Source organism: Lagenorhynchus albirostris, chromosome 9 (assembly GCF_949774975.1).
Source record: "Lagenorhynchus albirostris chromosome 9, mLagAlb1.1, whole genome shotgun sequence".
Lineage (NCBI taxonomy): Eukaryota > Metazoa > Chordata > Mammalia > Artiodactyla > Delphinidae > Lagenorhynchus > Lagenorhynchus albirostris.
In genome coordinates, this window is record NC_083103.1 from 13739541 (window position 1) to 13764096 (window position 24556).

General features: G+C 44.5%; 1 protein-coding gene across 9 annotated transcripts in view; it reads left to right on the plus strand.

Annotated features, from left to right (window-relative positions):
• AMBRA1 (autophagy and beclin 1 regulator 1) overlaps positions 1-24556 on the plus strand; it is a 175916-nt gene that overhangs the window by 136866 nt on the left and 14494 nt on the right. For all 9 annotated transcript variants that reach the window (XM_060159276.1, XM_060159275.1, XM_060159277.1 and 6 more), the window contains 3 exons: positions 6756-6944; positions 7799-7953; positions 21375-21514. In XM_060159276.1, the coding sequence (XP_060015259.1) occupies positions 6756-6944; positions 7799-7953; positions 21375-21514 (484 nt within the window). The remainder of the gene's footprint in view (positions 1-6755; positions 6945-7798; positions 7954-21374; positions 21515-24556) is intronic.

A 24556-nucleotide genomic window follows, 5' to 3' on the forward strand; every position in this document is an offset into this window, starting at 1 on the left:
GTTAAATAATAGCAGGCATCCTCATATCATTTCAGTAGAAAAACTTCTAGCTTTTTCCCAGTAAGCATATTGCTGACTTTTGGGTTGAACCAGAACTAGTTTATTGTTTTAAGGAAGTCATTATTCTTATTTTATTGTGAGTTTTTAATCAAGAATATACTCGGAATTCCCTGGTGGTTCAGTGGTTAGGACTCCCCCCCAACCGCCCCCGCAAAAAAAAAGAATAGATGTTAAATTTAGTCCTGCCTTATCAGCATCTCTGAAGATGATCATGTTTTTTTCTCTCCTTTGACCTAATAATGAGATCATTATGGTTTTTTTTAAACAAGTATCTGGAGACTTAATTGACCTTAAATTAATTTTTAAATCCCAATAGTACCAATAAACATCCCTTGATTATTATTGTTTTTAATTTATCTATTTTTGGCTGCGTTGGGTCTTCATTGCTGCGCGGGCTTTCTCTAGTTGTGATGAGCAGGGTCTACTCTTCGTTGTGGTGCGTGGGCTTCTCATCGCGGAGGCTTCTCTTGTTGCGGAGCACGGGCTCTAGGCATGCAGGCTCCAGTAGTTGTGGCTCGCGGGCTCTAGAGCGCAGGCTCAGTAGTTGCAGTGCATGGGCTTAGTTGCTCCATGACATGTGGGATCTTCCCAGACCAGGGCTTAAACCCGTGTCCCCTGCATTGGCAGGCGGGTTCTTTTTTTTTTTTTTTTTGGCAGGTGGGTTCTTAACCACCACCACCACCAGGGAAGCCCCAAAATCATTATGTTGATAGATTCTGTAATATTGAACCCAACCTTACATCCCTTGAATAAACCCCACCTGGTTCATGGTATATGCTTTAACATTAAATTCTTTCCATGTAGCTTGCTAATAATTTACTTAAGAGTTTTTTCCTTGAAATTTGTGAGATGGATCTATCCTATTCTTTTTCATAAAATCTATGAGTTTTGGTATCAGTGTTATGCTTGTGTTACAAATATAATTTGAAAGTTTTTCTTTTTGTCTGGAACAGCTTAAATAGTATTGGAATTACTTGGTACTTTTTATACTTTAAAGGTCTGAGCCTGATGCTTTTTTCTTCCCTTTTTTTCACAAGCATAGGGAGAGGTAGTTCTTTGATAACGTTTTCTTTGTGTACTGTCCTGTGATGGTTAAGCAAATGAACTCTTCAGCTACAATGTCCAGGTTCAAGTTTTGCTTAGCCACCTTCTAGCAGTGTGACCTTGGTTACTTAATCTCTCTACACCTTAGTTTCCTTGTCTATAAAATGAGGGTTATAATAGTGCCAACCTCATAGGATTGTTAGGAGAATTAAATTAGTTAACATTGATACATGTCAGGCACTCTGAACGGCATCTGGCACTTTCTGTAGTAAATGGTCAGTAAATGTTAGCTCTTTTTATCATGTCTTTTTCTTGGAAATTATACCGTGATTCTTTGAGAGTATGGCTATAATTCTAAAGTCACCCCTGCCCCTGTTTTCAGTACTCTGAGAGGTGTATTTTCCATCTCTGTAAAGTGATGTTCATGTAAAAAAGATAGTTCTCTTTTAACCTGTTGCCTCTTCTGTAATTGGCTTCTGATCCTTCTGAAGCACGTTGTTTCTCCCCAGTTGGAGACAATTTTCTTTGATAGAAAAACCAAATATTCAGAAGAATACAGGCATTGGATATGCTGCTAGCAGAGCTGAGACGGTCTTTTTGGTTGTCCTTAACATTCTTTGTACAAGCCTCCACTTGTTCTGACTACAACTTCCTGTCATTCACCTTCTGTGTTCCTTCTTACTTCCTTTGATCATGGCTGTTGTAAAACCTGAGCTGATCAAAAAGCATCATGTGCAACCAGATTGACTCATTTAGTTTGGCTCACCTTTCTTCCTCATTTAAGTCCTGTGCAGTGTTAGAATTCTGCTTTTTAAAAGTGCCCTATTTTTCTCAGAGTTTTGGCCTTGGGAAATACTTGGCATTCTAGGAGTTTAGGGTGTATATGTCTGATGGTGGCCAGTGTTCCTTGCCATGGTATTACCCTCTAGAATGACAGTCATTTTCACCTGAGGCTCCTGTAATTAACTCTAACTGCTTTTCCTGGTTGGTCTGAATAAAGTCTAGTTACAGTTCTGAATCTGGTAGATTCAGCTGTCAGCAGAGTTCAGTTGGGAATCTGTAGGATTTGTTTCTGAACCTTGCATACTTCCCAGAGGAGGGAAGTGTTTGGCTTTGGCACAGCTCATGCCTGGGAGCCACTGGCCCTCAGTTTTACTCACGTGTTCAGCAGCCACTGTGTTGTTAAGAGGTCATCTGACTTATCTGAATTGAATTTAACTCTTTTCTAGAATTAGGCTAAAGAGTGTTACCACCTGTTTCTCTTAGTTGAGATACAGGATTAATGAATTACTATCTGTAAAGCGTTTAGAAATTTGTGAATAAGGCCTCATATAACATAGATAATTTTGAAACCACTCTCATGGGAAAAAAAATAGCTCATTAGATTCACTGTGGTTTTTAAGAGTGAACTCTTATGGGAGAATAGCATTAGTCACCAGGGTGCCCTGACGGAACGGACCTTAAGAAACCCAGGGGCTGAGCAGTGTGTGGGGCACACACACATCCAGAGAGGATGTAGTGATTGGTGCCGTTGGGAATGCTTATATAGTGTCATTGGAGCTCTGTGCAGGAGGTCCTATTCTGAACTCTGAGGGCTCAGAGATAGTGAAAAGGAAATTTTCCTGCTGATTTAAACCCCTTTGGGTTTTCCAAATCCATATCTAATGTATTTGTAAAAGTACTGCAACTGCTCATCGCTCCCGTGGCCTCATCTGGCCAGCCAGCAACAGGCTACAAACCGATCTTTGTACAAGGTGTTTGTTTATAATTTATGGAGCTGATAGAAAGGCAGAGCCCTCTGCTCCTCCAGGCATCAGTACTTCTTACCCCTCCCATTCCCTGCTAGGGCATTTTAACTTGGAAATCATTTATAATTAGGAGGAGATTACATTGCACAGTCTGGAACATGGCTTCCTGCTGTCTTCTGCATCGTTTTTGCTCCTCCTGGAGCTGCCCCCTGAAGCTCTTAAGCAGTTTTGATTTGAAAAATCCTTTCTTTCCTAGACTTTATTTCCATTCTCAGCTGCCCAGCTAACTGCTCCATCATCATTCCCCACAATTGTTTTGCCTTTAAGTGCAGGGCAGTTTCCTGGAGCTCCAGCTCAGGGGTCAAGGACTGTTTGGTGAGACAGCAGTTTTCAAGTGTGGTCCCAGACCAGCAACATCAGACGCCTGGGAACTTGCTAAAAATACAAATTCTCAGGCCTCACCCCAGCATTCTGTGTTTTAATAAGCCCTCCAGGTGATTATGATGCATGCTGAAACTTGAGAACCACTGTGGTAAGGCAAGGCAGGGAGCAGAACAAAGATTTCTAGTGGTGTGTGGGTTGCCACTGTCTTAAACTGTATTTAACTTCACCTTTTTCTCTACCTGCTTACATCATTATTGAGTCCAAAAAGGATGAGCTCTCCTTGTCATTAGTGCATTACTTTGCTATGGCCTGAGAAAAGAAGTAACAGAGACCCAGGAAATCTCTCCCTTTGTAAATTAACTCATCAAAATTTCAGCCTTACGAGAAGAAGCTGCATGAGCGAATTGAAGCAGTGACTACTCACCACTGTAACTGAACATTTCCATTTCCATTCCATGTTCCATCTGAACATTTCCATTTCCATTGCTTGTTGTATATTAATTTCCATGAAATTAATATACAACAAGCAATAAATGTAAATTGCTAATTGAAGCTTTGAAATATTAATGAAACTGTAAACACACCACCCACTACTCAGTGAAGCTACCAGATCACTCTGTGCCTACTACATCCCCTTCATTATGGTAGAAGTAAAACCCTAGATCCCTAGCTGTACAAGTTCTGAAAGGGAAACATGCTGCTGGAGAAGCTCCATTTTAATTTTTAGCATTCTCTTTTCACTTGTTATTTGCATATCTCTCTCTGAGCTCACTGCAGGAACTGGGAGCAGTTGTGAAATTGGGTGGAGTTGAGGGGAGGGGACAAAATTTGGGAGATGGCCATTGACTTGGAACCATCATAATACAGTACAAACACAAACACCATGGCTTGAATTTGAGGCTGACAAAATGCTTTTTGTCTATATGCCCAGTTTTTCGTGGGCTTAGAGCCGAGCCTCCCAAAAGAAGGAAAACCTTACTTGTACTTTCCCCCTCACCCGCAGACCCCTCTTAGTAATTAATCTGGCAGTATCTAGTTCAGTGCTTTTTTAATGTTGGTGGTGAGTTTTGAGGGTCATTGTAGGCTTCTATATGTTTGACTGAATTGCAGGTTAACACATACAAGCTAGATATCTGTAACAGCAAGATAGAAAAGCCGACTTTCATAAAATACTCACCATGCATTTTTGGGACATTAAATGTAGATAAAATGGAAACCATACAAAGCTGTCTTAAAGCCCACAGAGTCCCATTTCCTTTTCTGTTTATTTTCATGTCCTACTTAATACTTGTCATTGCTTTCTTTCTCTTTCTGCCTTTGATGGTTGCAGTCTAAATTGTCAGTTTGTTTTTACCTTTCTGAGGATTGTGCCAGCATAAAGGTTAGAAAACCAAGATGGACTCACTTTTTTTTTTTTTAATTTATTTTATTTTTGGCTGTGTTGGGTCTTTGTTGCTGCACGCGGGCTTTCTCTAGTTGCAGCGAGCCGGGGCTACTCTTCGTTGTGGTAGGCAGGCTTCTCATTGCATTAGCTTCTCTTGTTGCAGAGCATGGGCTCTAGGCACGCGGGCTTCAGTAGTTATGGCACGCGCAGGCTCAGTAGTCATGGCTCGCGGGCTCTAGAGTGCAGGCTCAGTAGTTGTGGCGCAGGGGCTTAGTTGCTCCGCGGCATGTGGGATCTTCCTAGACCAGGGCTCGAACCCGTGTCCCCTGCATTGGCAGGCAGATTCTTAACCACTGCACCACTAGGGAAGTCCCTGGACTCACTCTTGAAGCTCCCGCAGTTGCTTTGGTTCTGTATCCCCAACTGTAATCATATGTCAGTCCTGGGACGGGGGAGGAGATTATCTTTTTGGCAACAGGCTTGGGACCCTGAGTAAGGAGCAGACAGTCTCAGTGCTAACTAGATAAATCTAGCCATACAGGCTCGAGCAGATGGTGGGTTGGAAGTTGAGCAGTACAGAGCCCTAATGGTGATAGCAATGAGTATTTGGATGTCATTATCTTATTAGTTAGCAAACAGAACCATCCTTGTGGTCCCTCCTCAGCTTTATGTGTAATGGTGCTGTAGGTGTCAGCCCCCAGGAGTTGGCACAATAGCCTAATCAATGTGTTCTGATGTCTTTTTTGATCTCCTCTGTCATCTCTATGGCTTCATTAACAACACACACAGGGAAAGGGGGATGGATATAGAGTTTTAGAAATCACTCTGAATCCCTGATCCCATAAGTCTCAAGTTCCCCCTGGAAAGCAGCTCTTTGTTTTGTTTTCTTTAAGGTAATTTCCTGGGGAAACTTGCCCTTGACCTTCCTGGTCAGGCCATTTGGCTTCCTGGAGTAGGTCACCTGGAATCTGGTGAGGGCAGTTGACCTTGCCTTTTTGTTTGTTTTAACCATAATGCCTCTGACAGTGGACATCTGAAGTGATCTCCTTCAAATAAGAGAAAGTGAATTAGTCTCTTTGCATGTAAGTAGATCTAAATGAGACAGAGCCCAGAGGAGCTTGATCCCTTTGGATGTGTTGTGCTGTTCTGCTCATGCCCATGGTGTGGGCCATCTGATTCCAGGCTCACATCAAGGGTAGGTCACTTCCTCCCGGCAGGGATTTGCACAATGGGCCTCAGAGAGGGATTCAAATGAAAACCGGAACAAATCATGCGGGCGCAGCCCCAAAGCTAGCTAACATCTCATTAGTCCTGTCATGTGGCACGATTCTCCCCACCGACAGGCATTCCTCCACCCCACCTCCAACACCACCCGTTCCGTCGCTGGTGCTGAGCGTGCCTGCTGCCTGGCTGACTGTGCTTAATTCTCAGTAACTGCTATGTGCAGACTGGGGCTGCCCATGGTCATTGGCTTATGGTATGGGTGAGGGATAGAGCGTAGTGAGAAATGAAAATAGTTCCAGCCATCCAGCCAGGGCTAGGCTTTGTTTCTCTTCATCCTCTCTTGTGGAATTAGGGATTAGCATTAGCAAGGAGCCGTCCAGAAGACTGAAGTCCCTAAATGCTCCAGTTTTCTTAAATGAGAAAATAAGACGAAAACTGGTGAAATGATTTCCTTCTCCAAGGTCACATAGAGTTGGGGAGTAGGATTCTCACCCCCAAGGAAGTTTTACCTGGATCACCTATTTCTTGGAATCAGTGGGTTTACATTTTCATTCATCTCAGTTTTGGACAATAACAGCTGTTGAGTGGCTCTCCAGGAACAATTTTTAATAACTTTTTCCCTAGCTCAACTCTCAAATGATGTTTCCTAAGTGTGAGCTAAGACTCAGCATGTGGTTATGGTTGTGTTGACTCTCTGTAGTTTCCTATTAAAGTGGTAGAAGAGACATATCTTTTGTGTGTCTTGTGTTGCTTGTTCCATGACATTTTAGTTTGATAAGGCAGCCTTTAGTATTTCTAGAGAGGGTTCAGGTTCAGGCCGTTAGAGAGGCCCCCAGATTTCTTGACCCAGAATTTTTTATACCATCAACTCCAAACTTTCTTACCCTCTTTTCTTTCTTTGTCTGATGCAGCCTCCATGAATGTCCTGGTGCAGAACTGCAAGATCTACAATGATGCCAGCTGTGACATTTCTGCAGATGGCCAGCTTCTGGCGGCTTTCATCCCTAGCAGCCAAAGGGGCTTTCCTGATGAAGGCATCCTGGCAGTGTACTCTCTGGCCCCCCATAACCTGGGCGAAATGCTCTACACCAAGCGATTTGGTAAGGGATAGGAAGCCCAACCTAGTGACAAAGGGATGCTGGTACCTTGGCCTGGGCATTCCTAGGTGAGGTATAGCTTAGGTGGGAGTAATGGTCACATACTGCCCCTGCTTCACTGGGGCACGTGTCAGAGGAAGATTGCTTTGTGCTGGCTGGTAGCATTGCAGAAGAATCTCAGAATAAGAGTCCTCCCTACCACAGTGGCATCACCAGCATACTCCTGTTGTTATGGGCAGGAATAAGGGAGAGCTTCGTTCTTGGCCATGGCTTGGGGAAGTGGGCACACACACACTGCAAGGCCGTTTGGCATTGTGTATTAAAAGCCCCCAAAATGTATGTTCTCTTTGATCCAGTAATTTCACTTCTAAGGAAATAATCAGAAAACTATGCAAGATTTATTCAGAAGGATGTTCACAGCAGTGTTATTTATCATAGAGAAAAATGTCAAATTGTGAAGAGTTGCTTAAAGAAATACTGGTGCATTAATAAGGCAGAATACCATTTGGCCTTTAAAATGCTCTTACAGAAGACTATTTAATGGTGAAAAATGTTCACAATGGATGAAGTGAAAAAAGTAGATTTCAAAATAGTATTTACAGTATAATAATTTTTTTAATGTGATTCTATGATAATACTGATTAGCATTTATTAAGTACTTTTTATGTGTCAAACACTGTACTCAATACTTTACATGCCTTCTCATTGTACTCTTCACTACAATCCTATGAGATTAACCCCAGGATGACCAAACAAAGATGAAGATTACAGAGAAAGAGAAAAGACTAAGAGGGAAAATTATTCCCTTGTAATAACAAGAACTCTGGGAGATGTCTCTCTGTTTTTCTGGCCCTCAGGTCCCAATGCCATTTCAGTGAGCCTGTCCCCGATGGGTCGATATGTAATGGTGGGCTTGGCCTCACGAAGGATCCTGCTGCACCCCTCCACGGAGCACATGGTGGCCCAGGTCTTCAGGCTGCAACAGGCCCATGGTGGCGAGACCTCCATGAGGGTGAGTGCATTGCTCGTGGCTTCACTGTATGGCGGCTCTCCTAGGCCTGGCTGGCAGGGTAATGCAGGACAAGGTTGTGGTCTCCCAGCCAGGACCAGAGATGTCATGCCCATAAGGAGCCAGGAAGGACTCCAGTCCAGCCTAGTAATGACCAGCAGGCCGCACTTTTGGAAGCTCTGGACTGTTAAAAGGCAGGGGCTTTCTCATACCCTAAATCATGAGCTGGGTCCCCAGAGGCCTGAAAGGATCTTTGCATAAAGACCAAACTGAATACTTCCTTACCTCAACATGAAACCTTTAGTCTGGAGATACACAGAGAACCCAATGAAATATTTATGCTTCTTTTTAAAATAAATTTTTCAGGACGCAAGCTATAAAAAGAGATAGATAGTATACTATGAAATGTTCTTTTCCTGAGGTTGTAATCACGATGGAGGATAAGGACTTTGGGCAGCTGCTATGCTCTTAACTGTCCCATCCCTTTCAGTAGCAGAGAAATGTTCTATTTAGGACCCTTTCTTGTCTGAAGCCGTCCTTGCTTGTATTGCCATAAAAGCCTTCTGGGCATCCTGGGGTTAGTGGCCTCCTGGACTCAACCTGTCTAGTTTCTGACTGAGATTATTCCCACATCCCATGGTTGCTCATTTGGCCAGGGTTTTGTCAAGGGGAGTTGAGCATTTGAACACTTGTCTAATTAGATGGTGTTTAAGCTCGGTCTCAATCTAAGAACCTGTGAATTCCCTTAGCACTTATGCTGTGCCATTTATAGTTTTATGTACTTGTTTATGTGTTGTTTTGTGTTTTCTTTAGCAGTGTGGTGTGTATGTTTAATCCACCCAATTAGGTTCAGTGTAAGCTTCTTACCGGCATATCCCCCGGGGTCCCTCATTTAGTGCCACACATGTAGATGCTTGTTGAATTCAGCCTGGAATATGAAGCATTTGTTTTAAAGAAAAAACCCTAAAGATAGGACCCATTATATACAAAGCAATAGAAAGTGGGTGGCCAGGTGTGGTGTCTCCAGCCTCTTGTCCCTCCTGTCTCCTACAAGGACCTTCTATCCAACTCTACTGAGCCACTTTCCAAGCCCCCTGAATTAGTAAGGCTCTCTCTTGCCAGGGTACCTTTACCTGGAGTGCCCTTTTCTCCCTGAAACCCAACTGCCTGCAAGCTCTTCCCCTTCTATGGAACCTTCCTAAACAGAATTGATCACTGCCTCCTGTGCCACCCCTGTACCTAGCACACTCTCTGTGTTAACACTCATCACACCAAACTGCAGTTATTTATTTCCACATCATTCTCCTCTCTTGGCCCATGAGCTCCTTGAGAGTAGGATCGTGTCTGTTTCATCTTTATGAACTCCAAATACCTAATAAGAAACCTCTCATTTAGGAGAAGCTGAATAAATGAAAGAGAATCTCAAGAAAAGCATCCTTATTGTTTCTAGGTGGTAACTAGCAGAACCATTGATGGGTGACATCGTGTCCCGCCATGCCTCTGAAAGGGTAGAAACAAGGCATTCTCTGCTCTTGACATCACAATGACAGGAAAGTTCTGATTCTTGAATCCATGTGACTAGAAATATTTGACATTGAGTGATTGGGAGAGGACTTTGCGGGAAGTTCATCAATCCTATTTTCTTACCTAGATAAATGAGGATGGAAGGTGAATTTTAGTTTAAATATTCTTATCTTAAGCAGATTTGGATGGTAAAAGTACCTGGTGTCTGCTTTTTACCACCTAGAATCTTGATCCTTGCTGTTCTTCTAACCCTTCCTACCTAATTGTGGAATAATTGTTTCTAATCATTAAGAGAGGATCTGATTTCAGCAACACTAATGGACATCTCCAGCCTCTTCTGGAAGCGAGGGCTCCTGCCCAACCTTTGGGCACAGCCTGCCAGTCCTCCATCCTAGCAAGGTTCCTCTTTTCTATAAGTAGCCAGAAACATCTGGCTAAAGGCAAACAGCTCCAGGGCGGGAGCCAAGATGCTGTCACATATGGGGCCGGCAGCTCAGGGAATGCAGTTGGAGAAGTCTGCTGTGTAGGGGCTCAAGGCACCTAGCCAAGCTGCTGCATGCCTCAGGACAAGAGCTACTTCTCAGCATTCCCAGCAGGGCTTTTTTGATTCTCATTAGACCCCATCTGCCACTTAGGAGAGGGAGCTGAAGTAACTAGAAAGCTCTCATTTGGGAAGCATTTTTCTCACACAAGAGGCAGGATCCGGGCTTCTCAACAAGGTTTTGCTCACCCTGTGTCCACCCAGTCTGACTTTAAACCCCCGTGCTACAGAAAGGTTTCTGGTTTTCCAGGTCTTGGTTGCCCCTTACGTCCAAAGGCACCAAAGCACTCAGCACATGTCCCTGAATTCAGTCACTGGTGGAAGGGAAGACACCAGCTTTTTTGGATAGCTGTGCTGTACCACCGTTTAAGGCAAGAAGTGCATTTTTGTCTGAGAACAGGGAGCGAGGGTTTAATGGGACAGTAGAGCATCTCCCTCTTTGCACAGGTAAGTATAGGTGGCTGTCTCCATCTGTAATGTCAAGCTCTGTCCTTGAAGGAATTTGTGGGTACTGGGCCTGTCCTAGAGCTTTTCTACCCAGAATCCCCCTTCTCTGTGATGTTACCTCTTGGAATTCACTGTGGTAACGTTCAGAGAGGTGAAATTGTTGGGCCAGCAGACATTCCCAGGAGAGCATCCTCCAGAGCATCGACTTATTTTAATTCCCACTAAGTGACCATCTCTCCCCAAGAGATGATCTCTTACACAATCCCATATGAAAACTCCTGTAAAAATGAATTGCTAATTGCTCTTCGCCTTGGCATGCTTATTCTAAGCAGTTCTTCAGACCTTTGGATCAGTGCTTCTCAAACTGTGCTCCTTGGACAACCTGCATTAGAATGCATGGGGTCCTTGTTAAAATACAGACTCCACTTCAGACCAAAATCAGAATAAGAATTGGGCAGGAAGGGGACCGGGTATTTGTATTTGTAAAACAAGCTTTCCAGGGCTTCCCTGGTGGCGCAGTGGTTGAGAGTCTGCCTGCCGATGCAGGGGACACGGGTTCGTGCCCCAGTCTGGGAAGATCCCACATGCTGCGGAGTGGCTGGGCCCGTGAGCCTGCGCGTCCGGAGCCTGTGCTCCACAACGGGAGAGGCCACAACAGTGAGAGGCCCACGTACCGCAAAAAAAAAAAAAAAAACAAGCTTTCCAGATGATTCTGATACGCACTTGAGTTTGAGAACTGCTGTTCTTAATGACTGCTTTCTTCATTTTAGGTTTCTGCCCTCAGCCTCTTCAGCAGAGGCAGAGATACAGTCTCAGGTTTACTTCTTATCGTGGTTTTATGTGTGATGCTTTGATCCTTTGCTAATTTTGTTGCAGGCACAGTGGTGTTTGTGTTCTATCTCCTATAAAACTCTTAGCTTTTTGGCTGTCCGTGCTTCACCTCCCATTTTTCTCAGCTGTTGTTGCTTTACAGGGTTCTCCCTTGAATATCTCAATGTGCTGAATTATTTTCTTCCCCACGTTGAGTTTAATTATTATCCTTGTTTCTAGGATCTAGGGTCCTCAGATATTTCCCTTCTCTGCTTACTAAGGCTAGGCTTAGTCTTCCCAATTTTAGTATCATTGGCAAATCAGGAAAAATAAGACTAGGCACATATTTTATCTCCCCCTTCCGTCTGTCGATTCGAGGCTCTTCCAGGCTGAATATGCTACTATCTCTGCCTCAGGGTCTTATGTGCCATCTGACTCCCTCACACTTGAGCCAGTAGGACTTTTTGTTAATTTCTGTTTGGTCTTTAAGTTAGACATTTAAAGATTGCTGAGCTGAAGTTTTGCTGAATTCTCAAAACACTAAACTGCCTGAGTTTTCTCTCTGCTTTCATTTTCTAATTGGAACAAGGCACAATATTGTAGCAGAAAACTGCAATTAATTTTCTAAAATTATGGTAACTTACACAATGTAATAACTTTGGTTGTAACCAAGTGAAAGCATAATAACATAAATATAAAATTACTAATGAAACCAGAAATAGTCATATAGCAAACTATGCCTCCAGTTTGTAATAAGTGCTGTTTTACCTAGGAATGGGGGCAAACGTCAGCGGTCGAGGTGTGGGTATAGGTGGGGAGGCAGTGCTGGGGCAGTTTGGGCAGAAGTGATGGACAAGGGACTTGGGTGGGAGAAGAAGCCCTAGGACAGAAAGCAGTTTAGCTCTCCTTTCTCCATGAGACAGCATTGTGCTCTTTAAGGCCAAGCCTCAAACATCAATACTTAAGGGTCAATTTTATTGAAAGCTTTTTCTCTGTGGCTATGCGGTGAAACTGTATTCAAGGGTTGAGCAACTATTACCCAGACAGATTGTTAGTTTGGAGGGGGTGTTGGAAAGAAAGCCTGCCCCTCCCTCCCTCCACCCCTCTCTCTCCCCCGTCTTCTCCCCCCTCTTCCTCTCTTCTCTCCCGCCTCCCCCAACCCCTTCTTGACCCTGAGAGTTCTGCTCTTCAGTAGTGGACAGTCCCCTTGTATACCTTCTCCCTCTAGAGCTCCAGCTCTAAAGATATGCATCCCCTTCATTCTCAGTAGGTCCTAGGCAGCTGGAAAAGGAAGCAAATTTTTTTTAGACCTACAACCTACTTATATCTAACTGGCCAGTAGTTCTCAATGTGTATTCCCCGGGACTAAGTCAGCATCATCAGGGAACTTAATAGAAATGCAGCTTCTCAGCCCTGTCCCAGAGCTGCTGAATCAGAAGCTCTGAGGGTAGGGCCCAGCCATCCTTGTTTTACCAAGCCCTCCAGTTGAGTCTGCATGCTGAGTCAAGATTGAGAACCAATCATCAACTGCATGGGGATCCCAATTAGACCTCACCTGTCAGTATAGCTTTGTCGTTTTCTTTTTTGCTCTCACCTTGTCTCTGGAATCTCATCTGGTTTATTTCTATGGCTCCTTTAACCAGATCTTTCATATACTTTCAGGAAGTTGAGAAATTGATGAGTACCTCCTGCCCTTAGCATTTCTGGATATGCTAGCATCCTAGTGATGGTACTTTAAAGACTAATGCTGTGGAGACTTTTTCCCAATTCTAATTAAAATTCTTGCCTGCCCACAGTTGACTTTGTTGAGGCTCTTAACCGTGATCCCATTCCTGTTTGCCTTCGTGCTATAGAATACAGAGATTCTTAGGCTTAAAAAGTGAGAAGAAATATCTTTCTCTCCAGGACCTTTCCCATCTGAAGGTGTAGTTCTTGAGTTCCTTTTTCCAACATTCAACTCACTGTTATCCTTGGATGGAAGATGTCGCTGTGGTACCCATTAATGGATATCTTAGTGTCACCCTAGTTATAAAGAAACATTAGGTTGGCTTTCTTTATTTCATACCATTTCATAGCCATCTTCACAGAACAGCCTAGTGATGACTGATTATTATTATTATAAGTTCATTAAAATGAACCACAGAAAAGGCTTGGTGTCCAGAGTACTCAAATTAGTCATAACTAAATTGTAGCTTAGACCCTGGGTCGGGATGGGTAGCCAGCTCTGCCAGCACTGACCAGCATTATGTAACTAACATGCATAGGCTCTTTTGGCTTGTCCTATCTCCATTCTTCAACATATAATCTTTACTGTGGCTTAACTCCTTGCCCTGAATTTAGCCTGTGGTCAAATCCAGTCATCAGTACTTCCTAGATTCTAAAAGTTTGGTTTTCAAAAGTGACCTAGAGGGCTTCCCTGGTGGCGCAGTGGTTAAGAATCCATCTGCCAATGCAGGGGACACGGGTTCGAGCCCTGGTCCGGGAAGATCCCACATCCTGCAGAGCAGCTAAGCCCGTGTGCCACAACTACTGAGGCTGTGCTCTAGAGCCTGTGAGCCACAACTACTGAGCCCACGTGCTACAACTTCTGAGCCTGCACTCTAGAGCCCGTGAGCCACAACTACTGAGCCCATGTGCTACAACTTCTGAGCCTGCACTCTAGAGCCCGCGAGCCACAACTACTGAGCCTGCGTGCTACAGCTACTGAAGCCCGCGCGCCTAGAGCCCATGCTCCGCAGCAAGAAAAGCCACCGCAATGAGAAGGCCATGCACCGCAATGAGGAGTAGCCCCTGCTCACCGCAGCTAGAGAAAAGCCTGCGCACAACAACAAAGACCCAATGCAGCCAAAAAAAAAAAAAGTGACCTAGAACTCTAGTTCAATCCAGAGTATTCTCCAGCAATCTAAAGGAACTGAGCTTCTTCTTAATCTTGTCTGGGCTTGGGAGTGGCAAAAACCAAAAATAAAGATATTTTATTTTTGTATCCTTGAAGGGTACTATTTCTTCAAGGGGAGATTGGGATAAAAGAGAGACAGCTTTGTTGTCAGAAATGATTTACTCCTTCCTAAGATTTTGTCCTCATTAATTTTCTTAAAGCTGCTTGTCAGTTGATTAAAAGCTGCTCCCGCTGCAATTATCTTAAAGTTGAGTTCTGAGATGTGGTACAAAGCATCTATCCTCAAAAAGTTCCTTTCTTCAGCATGTTGTAGGAAAGGGGGAGGAGGTATGAGAGAAGTCAGGGGTGTCTCTGATGCAGTTTGTCAGAGAAGGGAGGGGGCAAAATAAAAAATTAAAAATAACGTTAGAGCTACAATCAAAGCCATTAATTTAGGCGAATTTTTCCATGACAGATTCATCTGACTTTGATGCTTTCTTTCCTCCATGGCTTTTTAGTAGAGCACAATCTATGCTGCATTTTATTATTTTCACTCAGCAAAATTTTATTGCACCCCTACCCTGGGCCAGGTACTTTGCTAGGTTTGGGAATACAATGAACAGAATGGATCTGGACCTTGCTCTCCTGATGCATACGTGCTGGACACCTGGCTTCTTAACGGGTCTTTTCACTGCTATATCCCCAGCCTTCACTGTGCTTGGCACACAGGAGGCGCTCAGCATTCATTCTGGGAATATGTCGCTTTGAAATCTTGTGTGCTGTGTATTCCCTGCACGTACATGAACACACACCCCTACTCACCAGCACCATCAGTGTGCCTAGCACGTGCCTCAGGAAATGGTAATTAAACATAAGTATTAGATATAATTCTTATGAAAATATAGAGTGTCTTGCTAATGACCACAGTTCTGCCCAGTATCAGTGAGTTTCTCAGGGTTCCAGTCACAGCACTGAGAAATGGTGAAGAGATTCCCAGTGGCTGTTTCAGAAGTGAAAGACAAAACATTTTGTTTTTTAAGAATTGGTGGGAGAGGCTTCCCTAGTGGCGCAGTGGTTGAGAATCCGCCTGCCAATGCAGGTGACACGGGTTCCATCCCTGGTCCGGGAAGATCCCACATGCCGCAGAGCAACTAAGCCCTTGTGCCACAACTGCTGAGCCTGTGCTCTAGAGCCCGTGAGCCACAACTGCTGAGCCCACGTGCCACAACTACTGAAGCCTGCGCACCTAGAGCCCATGCTCCACAATGAGAAGCCTGCGCACTGCAACGGAGAGTAGCCCTCGCTCGCTGCAACTAGAGAAAGCCCGCGCGCAGCAACGAAGACCCAACACAGCCAAAAATAAATAAATAAAATAAATAAATTTATTTAAAAAAAAAGAATTGGTAGGAGAACCAAATTCTGCATTTGTAGAAGCTGAAAGTATTTTATTGTAACCCCCGTCCTGAGCTTTCTTCTTTCAAAAAAATATGGATCAAGTGAAGTGTATGAATATATTGAAAGGCTCCCTTAGCTGAGTATCTAGAACAACTACTTATTTGGCCATTTCCTTTGAGATTTAGAAAACTGAGGAAGTTCAAGAACTTGTACTGTGCACAGAGGTGTGGGCACAGGAGGAAGCAATTATTTTAACTTCTGGGAGTTCCAGGAGTGTTGAGTGCCTTGGTATTCGATTCAGCACAGAAGTAGATCCCTCAGCTGAAGTAATCTCTGTGCTTCAATCCTAATAGCCAGAGATGGACTTTGGAAAGCATCAGGCCGATTGAAAAATAAAATTCTTGTTCTCTGACTGTCCTTGGGATCTCTTTGAGGGGAACAGGTGAATAAGACAAAGTCTGTAGGTCTCAACAAATCACAGGAGATTGGCTGGAAATGACTACAAGGCATCAGGTTATCAGGAACAGAGGAGGGCAACAAGTTCCCAAGAGATAAGAAAAGGAGCTGTTTGCGCTTCTTTTCTGCTGGGGGAGTTTTGGTTTAAACAAGAGTGTTCTAGGCAGATTTGTTCCTGCTTCAACTGAACAAAGAGTCTGGAAAGTAAAGTGACTTGGTATTCCGATTTTTGTTTTTAAATAACCACTTTAAAATCAACATTCTATGAGTTCTAAACTCCAAAGTAGAATATAAAGAAGGCTTAGAGACAGTAAAAGAAATGAAAGGTTCTGAGAAACAATCACATTTTCCTAGGGATGAAGAAACTCCAGTAATTGATGAATCTAAGCAAATCAACCCAAAAGAAAAAAAAGATGACCGTAGTATCCTTCCCCCTGCCTGTTTTGGGATGTGTGCATTTCTCAGCCTGTGACAAGAAGTGTAGCCATCCATTTCCAATGAAAAGGTCAGCTGTCTCTTAGCATCTGCTTTCCACTGATTTTTTTTCCTCTTTCCAGAGAGTTAATTCTCCTCTAGTAACCCTCTCTAAAAGCTTAAAGCCTCCCTTGATTCTCATCATGACCCAGAAGGCATTTCTCCTCCTCACAAGTCCTTTCTTCCTCAAAGCCCGTTTGGCTTGCGACTTCTCTCATGGTCCTTCTGGCTGGCCTCAGTTTCCAGTTGTCCTCTTCCTTCAGCCAGCTTTCATTGTCTTGGTTAAAACAAGGGAGATCTGCCGACCACACTTGACCTCTTGCCACAGTGGCAAGGTTCCAGCTTTTAAGGATAATGAGATTCCCAAATGTAAACAAGAAAACCGCAAAGTTTTTTTTCTTTTAGCTTCTTATTTGGGCTGATCTGAGCAATGCAGTTTGCTACTTGGACTAATGGTGTGAGCTTTATTGACATGTGGTAGAAAAGAAAGCATCTTATTGAGGGCAGCAATACATTTTTCCTCTAAATTTTAGAAGGATGGAGAGGAAGGTTTCCCACTGAGTTCCCCTGGCTACCTCTCGTTCTTTTCCTGTCTATCTTTGAACAAGAAACAAGACGCTTTTAGTTTTGACCTGGGAACTGTTTTCTTTTGTTCCTACTTCCTATTAGAGACTTTGAGGGATAGAGGCAAGTGGTACAAGAGATTGTCTTGGACCCCTGAAGTAGAGGAATTATCTTCTCCCACTCCTTAGAACTGTAAAGATCTTGGTGACCTGACTCATTCCCTATTGACATGCTGAGACTGCACTGACTCTAAAAAATTTGTTCCTTCTAGCTCATTGATCCCAATTCCCTTCACAGATGTTAGACAGAAATGAGAACAGCCTGCCTGGGGAGGGGGGTTTCTGTCAGCATTTGTCATCTACCAGGGAATAGCTGCCCTGGAGACAGGTTGAAACCAGACCTCTGCAAACATGAATCAGCAGCCAGGTTTTGTATCCAACCCCACAAAGGGACCCCAGAACCTGATAATCCTCCTCCAGTATAATGGAGTTTGGTGGTGTAGCTTCATAAGGTGTCACTTTTGTCAGAGAGGGGGAGGCATTTTTGGCAGGTCCCCGGCTTTGTCCTTAACATCTGACAGGGAGCTTCTGGGCACCTGACTAGCGTTAAGGAAGGTTTTACTGGAGATATATTTGGAGTGCCTTAAAATAAAGACCAGAGCTTCCTTTACCGTCTCGGATCTTCGTTCTTGTCAGTGCTGATGAACTTTGGGTTTATGGAGCCAGCCCCCATTGAAATCTGGGAGGAGGCTCACAGATCACCCAGTCACTGGGTTGGAAAGACTGATGGCTGAAACCATAAATGGTTTGGGAGTAGCCAGAGCTATAGCCATCTGTCAGCATTGGGGAACTTGTTGCCCAGTATTGTCTTGTCTCTAGGGCTAATTGTGAGGAGTAGTTCCTGTCCGTGAGGTACTTTCAGAGCTGTTAAACTGCGGCCAGAGAAAGGAATGGAAACTACACCTCTGGGTGGTTTTCCAAATGGGCCAGATTCTCATTCCTCTAGGGTCCTTTCATTCCAGGCATGTGTGAAATAGGAACATTGGATCAGATGACCTCTCAGAACCTGTAAATCAGTGATCCTACCCATCCTGCATCCTCTGTGTCATCTCCTTCCTTCTCACCCCCACATTAGAGTGTGATAAGTAAGCAAGTGCTTATCAGGAGTTCTGGAGGCTACTGATCTTCACGTGGCATTTTCTGGCTTCCTGCCACAAAGCAGGATTTAGCCTAATACCCAAACACTGGAGGGGATGGGCTCTTGGAAGCTGCCCTTTCAACACTGTTTAAGGACTTGGGCAGGGTGGGGAGCTGCCAGAGTCGGAGGACAAATTGATACCCCATGACTCCTATAGCCATGGAGGTTGTGAATATCTGTGCAGCAAGGTCTAGGGGTCTCAGCCTTTAGTTACTTCTCTCCAGTTGCTCTGACCTTGTCTCACCTAAGCTGGGTCACCCATCATACTGGCTTCTTGATGGTTTTGTCCCCAGAGCAAATTCCTGTACTTAGAAGCAAATTGATAGTGTTTGCTTGTTAATCCCTCTGCAGCAACAGACTATAAAAGGTAAATTTGTGACATGTGAGAGGCTTTGTTTGCTTCTTTCCTGGTCTGGAACATTTCTAGAAAAGAGTCCTTATTCTTGTGAGACCACGGTCAAAACACTCAGCGCAACCTCAAAGCATTTGATTTACTAACTGCATTGTCTCCCTTCTTGCAAGACCACTTTCTCTGGCCCTCCTGGCCCATTGCCTGCAATAATGAATCATTATGATTTTAGGGGAGACTCTTGTGAATCCCATTAGAACTGCCACAGGCTCCCCTCATCCAACCCACTGAAATTAACACACATCCCTTCTGAACTCTGGGTGTATCCCCAACTTACATTATCTGACCTTTGGGAGAAGAAAAATTTAACAGATTAAGTGATCCCAGCCACAGTTGTCTGATCACAGCCACTTTGTCCTTTTGATTTGTATATCAAGTCATATTTAACCATATAGCCGATAGGTTGGACAGAAACCATGGATTATCTTCTGGAAAAGTGAAAACCTCTGTGAGAAAGGATGAAGGCCCCACACCCATCCCCTGACCTGAAGGAAAAGTGTTGATTAGGTGCAAAGGGGAAAAGACTGGCATTGCCATCTCTGTGGACAGTCAGCCAGTAGTGAGGCCGATGGAGAGGAGTATCCATGAATTCATTCCAGGCTCCTGCCAGGTATGTACGTGTAAGGAAGGGATTATCCAAAGGTCAGGCAAGCATGTTCTGGATGACTAGTTTAGAAATTCATAAACTTCATTGGGCTCTTTTTCAGTAGTCTCCTCAGACCAAAGATTTAAGGAGCCCTGGTTAATTCTTAAATTTGGAGTTGAGTAAGATGGGGAGGACATAGGAGGTAGGAGGTTCTTAAGGCAGCAGCAGCCATGGGGCAGTCTGTCTTATGCCTCAAACCAGAGCCAGTTCCATATTTGTAACAGACCCATTCGACCTCAGGACCATAACAGGGCTGTTCCAGCAGTGTGCTATAAGCTGCCCAGGCACATTTCTCAGCACCACAAAGCTGGGGAATTTTTATAACAGGATTCTGTGTGTGTGTGTCATTACATCGAGCACACGTGCCGCTGTCTTCTCTAGTCCAGAGGCTGTCCTGGTAAAGGCCTTTCAGATAGCTACCCAAGGCACATGAACAAGTTCCCAAATGCAGGACTTCTTATCACTTGATTTCTGTAGATGGCGTGGACTCTTAGCTCAGTATTTACCTTTTTGGGGGAGCAGGGTCTCTCATCAGGATAATCAGAAAAATAATTATTATTATACTGACCTAAATTCATTTTTTAATATTACTTTCTAAATCATGTTCTCATTTGTTCTCTCATTTTTTTCCCTTCCATCAACCCTTAGGTAAAGGGTTAAAGGTAAAGACAGATGAAGTTCATCCTTATTTTATAAAAACCTGAAGAGGCTAAAAGAGAAAACATTGTATTGACTAAAACTCCAGTTTATAGATTCTCAGCCTCACGTCCTTTTCATAGGGCCTGATGACGTGTTTTTCTTGCAGGTTCATGGTAATAATAACAAGAGTTACCATTTATGAGCTTGCACCACATCAGGCATTTATATACATCATTTCTTTTAATCTCCCCTATTATTTGAGTGTTGGTGCTGTCTCTTTTTTTTTTTTTTTTTTCCTTGGCGGTACGCGGGCCTCTCACTGTTGTGGCCTCTCCCGCTGCGGAGCACAGGCTCTGGAAACGCAGGCTCAGCGGCCATGGCTCACGGGCCCAGCTGCTCCGTGGCATGTGGGATCTTCCCGGACCGGGGCACGAACCTATGTCCCCTGCATCGGCCGGCGGACTCCCAACCACTGCGCCACCAGGGAAGCCCGGTGCTGTCTCTTTTTAAACTGAGATCCAGAGAAGTTGTTACGCAGTGACGCCAGGACTCAAACCCAGATCTTTCTAACTCTTAAATTATGCCCTTCATTCTTCCACTGCCCTGCCCCTGTCTCTGACTAAAGTCGATTCTGGAACATTGTGTAGTTCAGTAGCCAGATATCACCTTCAGCCCAACCTGAGACAAGCTAAGCTGCCCCCTGAGAAAATAGTAGCTTTGGAAAGATGTAGACTAATGAAAGGAGACTCCCTTTGATAAATGGAACTGATCTGTTTAATGGTGATTTATATAAGCTAGAAAGAAATCATATACATGTGTGTTCAAGATTCCCATCTGCCCTGCTTCCTACATCTTATTGCACCTTTTAGGTTTCCTTAACAATAGCAGTTTTAACATTGCTTTTAATTAGATGAATTAAGAATGTTCTTTGATGTTATCACCCCCTCCCGCCCCCCTATCACCTTCAGTTCCCCATTGCAGTGAAGAGTGCTGTGATTTCCATGGTAACAGGACTACCAGTGGAGGTTGGCTCTCACTGGTTGGTCTGGTCAGAGGAAAGTTTGGGGCAGTCCTTCCTGGTGTGCTAGGCTCTGCATGGGGCTTTCCAGGGGGTTACCTTAAAAGTAATGAAGTGAGAAATGTTAAAGGCTGTGAGGAGAGCATAGTGAAGCTTCATGCAGAAGGGTCCAAGTATGCCCCTGGTATTTCCTGACAGTCCTTAGCCCTCACCTGAAGTAAGAGGGTCCCACCCTCCCCTGTGCTTCCCCAAGTTCTCAGATATATGTTAAGAGTCATCCCATTCCCAGTCCAACCATCTCGTTTCTTCCCTGTGGTTAACTTGCTTTAGGCTATAGGAGGGACTTTGTTCCCCTTGGATTTTGTTATTCTTGGTAACAGACTGTTTCTCCTCCCATTCTCTTTTCTTCCCTATTTTTTCCTCACCCAGAGAGTTTTCAACGTCCTTTATCCCATGCCTGCTGACCAGCGGAGACATGTCAGCATCAATTCTGCCCGGTGGCTGCCCGAGCCAGGGCTCGGCCTGGCCTATGGTACCAACAAAGGAGACCTGGTGATCTGCCGACCAGAGTGAGTGGCTCAAGGGGCTGACGGGTTGGGGACTCAGGGGGTCATCCAGGCTGAGGACTGGAGTCATCAGCATTCACCTGTGGATCTGGCCAGTGAGGTGGGGTCTTTTTTTTTTTTGAATTTTATTTATTTTTTTATACAGCAGGTTCTTATTAGTTATCCATTTTATATGTATTAGTGTATATATGTCAGTCCCAATGTCCCAATTCATCACACCACCACCACCACCACCCCCCGCTGAGGTGGGGTCTTCTAGATGGGAAATTCGAATTCTGCTAGAGCCTGACTCGTTCTCGGCGTCACTCCTCAAAGTGTCCTTTTCACCTAGGGGATGGTAAGGTTAGCTCTCCATTCCAAAAATCTTCAAAAGACTGGTATAGTTATTAGGTGTTTTTAAATCTAAGGCAGTATTTTTTTTTCTTTGTTTTCCCTCGTTCTCTGGTTTCCTAGTGATAGTAAAGTTTCCCTGCAGGCAAAAGCATAGATATCAAAGATTCTTTTCTAAACCCTTTTTGAAAAATTCAACAGGTGGTCTCAGGTTTGTGTAAATGCCATAGACATTAACTTAAGAAACAAAATTGGAAATAGAATATTGTTAAAGCCCTAATTTGTCAAGCTACGGATCTCTGACAGCCTGGCTCTGTCTGTGTCCTGCCTGTTTTCCTTTCTGCTTGGGGTTCTGGCTCATAATAGTGAAGGCAGATTGAAAAGCTTAGTTTAGAATAAAAATGATAATTAACTGGTCTTGATTGAAGTAGGGGATAGGAGGCGACAGGGAACCAAAGCATCTCTGTCTTAAGTCCTGATGACACCCGCTTCTCCCCTTCCTCTGGCTTTTTGGAGGAGAGAGGTCTGTTCAGGCATCCTTTCACTCAAGACCCTGGGAATCAGCCAGGTCTGTCATCAATTTCCAGACCCAGCCAGGTGGGGAGAGTGAAACTCTGTACTTCAATGCAGATCAGGCTGATTGCTGCGTGGGCTACTGCGGGGTTCCAGCCGACTAAATGCCACTTCTGCCTCCAGGCCATCCTAATGTTGTCCTTCACTTGGTGCAGAGTCTTCTCCAAGGGTAGCCTGCAGATCACAGAACACGCACGGTGTGGCTGGTCTGGTAGGGTCTCTGGCTGCTGAGAGTGTCCATGTTGCCTTTTGATAGGGCCCTTGGTGATTTTTCCTAAAGTGTGTATTTGGGTCAGTTCTTGTGGCCTGGTAGGTGACTGGTGATTGAGCCCTTGTCAGCTGAGCTAGGTCGGTGGCCCAGGAGAAAGAAAACCTGGTTCTGATGACAGCTCTTTTATTCCACCTAGAATTTTCGGAGCCCCTTCCAAAGAGAAGCTGCTGTCTCAGCCTGACCTAGTCAAGCTGCTCTTAGAGCTGGGAGACTGCTTGATTCTGCCAGCTACACTCTCTTCAGACTCAGTGTCCACAGAGCCCCTTTCACTAGCTCCTGGTGCCTCTCCAGAACACAGCCTGCCTCTTTCATGACTGTGCCACTGTTAACCCAGGTGCTTTATCTGTCCATTTCTGCCCTCCCCGCAGCCTGTCCGTAGTCTCAGGATCAGTCTTCCCTGAACGATTTCTTTTTCCCCAAAGCACATTATCTTACCTCTTCCTCTTTTCTTAGAAATTCATAAGAGGACTCTAATACGCATCTTTCCCAAAACTGGAAAAGAATTCTGGATTATAATTTCACTCTTACCAACACTGTAGTTACAGGCCTTTCTTCCCCTGTTTCTCCAAGACAGCCTTCCTTAGCATTGTTGTCTTGTCCCTGGCTCCAGCTACTAACCTTTGTCCCAACCAGACTCCCAGCCCCTTCTCTTGCAAAAGCGATCTGCTCTTACAGAGGCAGTGTCTCTGCTCCCAATTTGTCGTGGCCCCACAAGGCTTTTATGTCTACAACCCCAGCCTACATACTTGGTGTGAGTCACAGACATCTCAGCCAGACATGAAGCTGGCTTTGGCCTCTCTTTTCTCCCCATATGTCATCTTCAGCATCCACCGTCTCAGCAAGCTGGAGCCGTCTTGAGCTGTCTGGGGAATTCTCTTACCCACCAGCAACTCAAATCTCTTCCATGACAAGATAGCACTAATGGGCTTCCCTGGTGGCGCAGTGGTTGAGAGTCTGCCTGCCGATGCAGGGGACACGGGTTCGTGCCCCGCTCCGGGAAGATCCTACATGCCGCGGAGCGGCTGGGCCCGTGAGCCATGGCCACTGAGCCTGCGCGTCCGGAGCCTGTGCTCCGCAATGAGAGAGGCCACAACAGTGAGAGGCCCGCGTACCACAAAAAAAAAAAAAAAAGAAAAAAGATAACACTAATGTTTGACACAGCGAACAGCACCGCATCACAGACCAAGTTGTGTTGGACTCAGAGCTAGTTGAGCCTGCCTTTTTGGTGTTGCTGTTTCTTCTGATTTCTTGGGTCGTGTGGGTAAATGCCCCATGCCTTAGGGCCAGTATTTAAGGGTACCATATAAAATTAAGATGGACATGACTTTGTCCCAAGTTGTCCAAAGCTTCTCCAGTTCTCAGTCACCTTCATTTCTGTACTTTAGGCAGGAAATACTATGAAAAATATTCAGGTAAGTAAGTTTAGACTCACCCGAGGTCTCCCAGCAGATCAGTGACAAAATGAGCCTTCCCAGTTTTCTGATCCAGAGCTCTTTTCTGTAGCTGATTCTTAACGTTTTTTCAATCAAAAACCCCTTTAGAATTCCGACGAAAGCAACATACTCTCTTCCACAGAAGAATATACCGCAAGAACACACAATTTTGTAACTCTTTTAAGACCTCAGGTGAAGAATATAGCTCTAGATCATGTTGAGGCATTTAAGTGGGTCAGGTGATTGATGCAGTGGGAAATGAGAGAGGATAAGTGAGAACATGTACATCTTTTTTAACAGTCTCTGAGTGATCTCCGGCTTCGAACGAGGAGAACAAATAAATAGGGAAGTAGAAGCTCAGGGTTGTTGCCTGCTGCCTGGCCCTGCGTGATGCAGCTCCCTGGCACACCCATTCCCAAGGGCACATGAGCCAGCCAG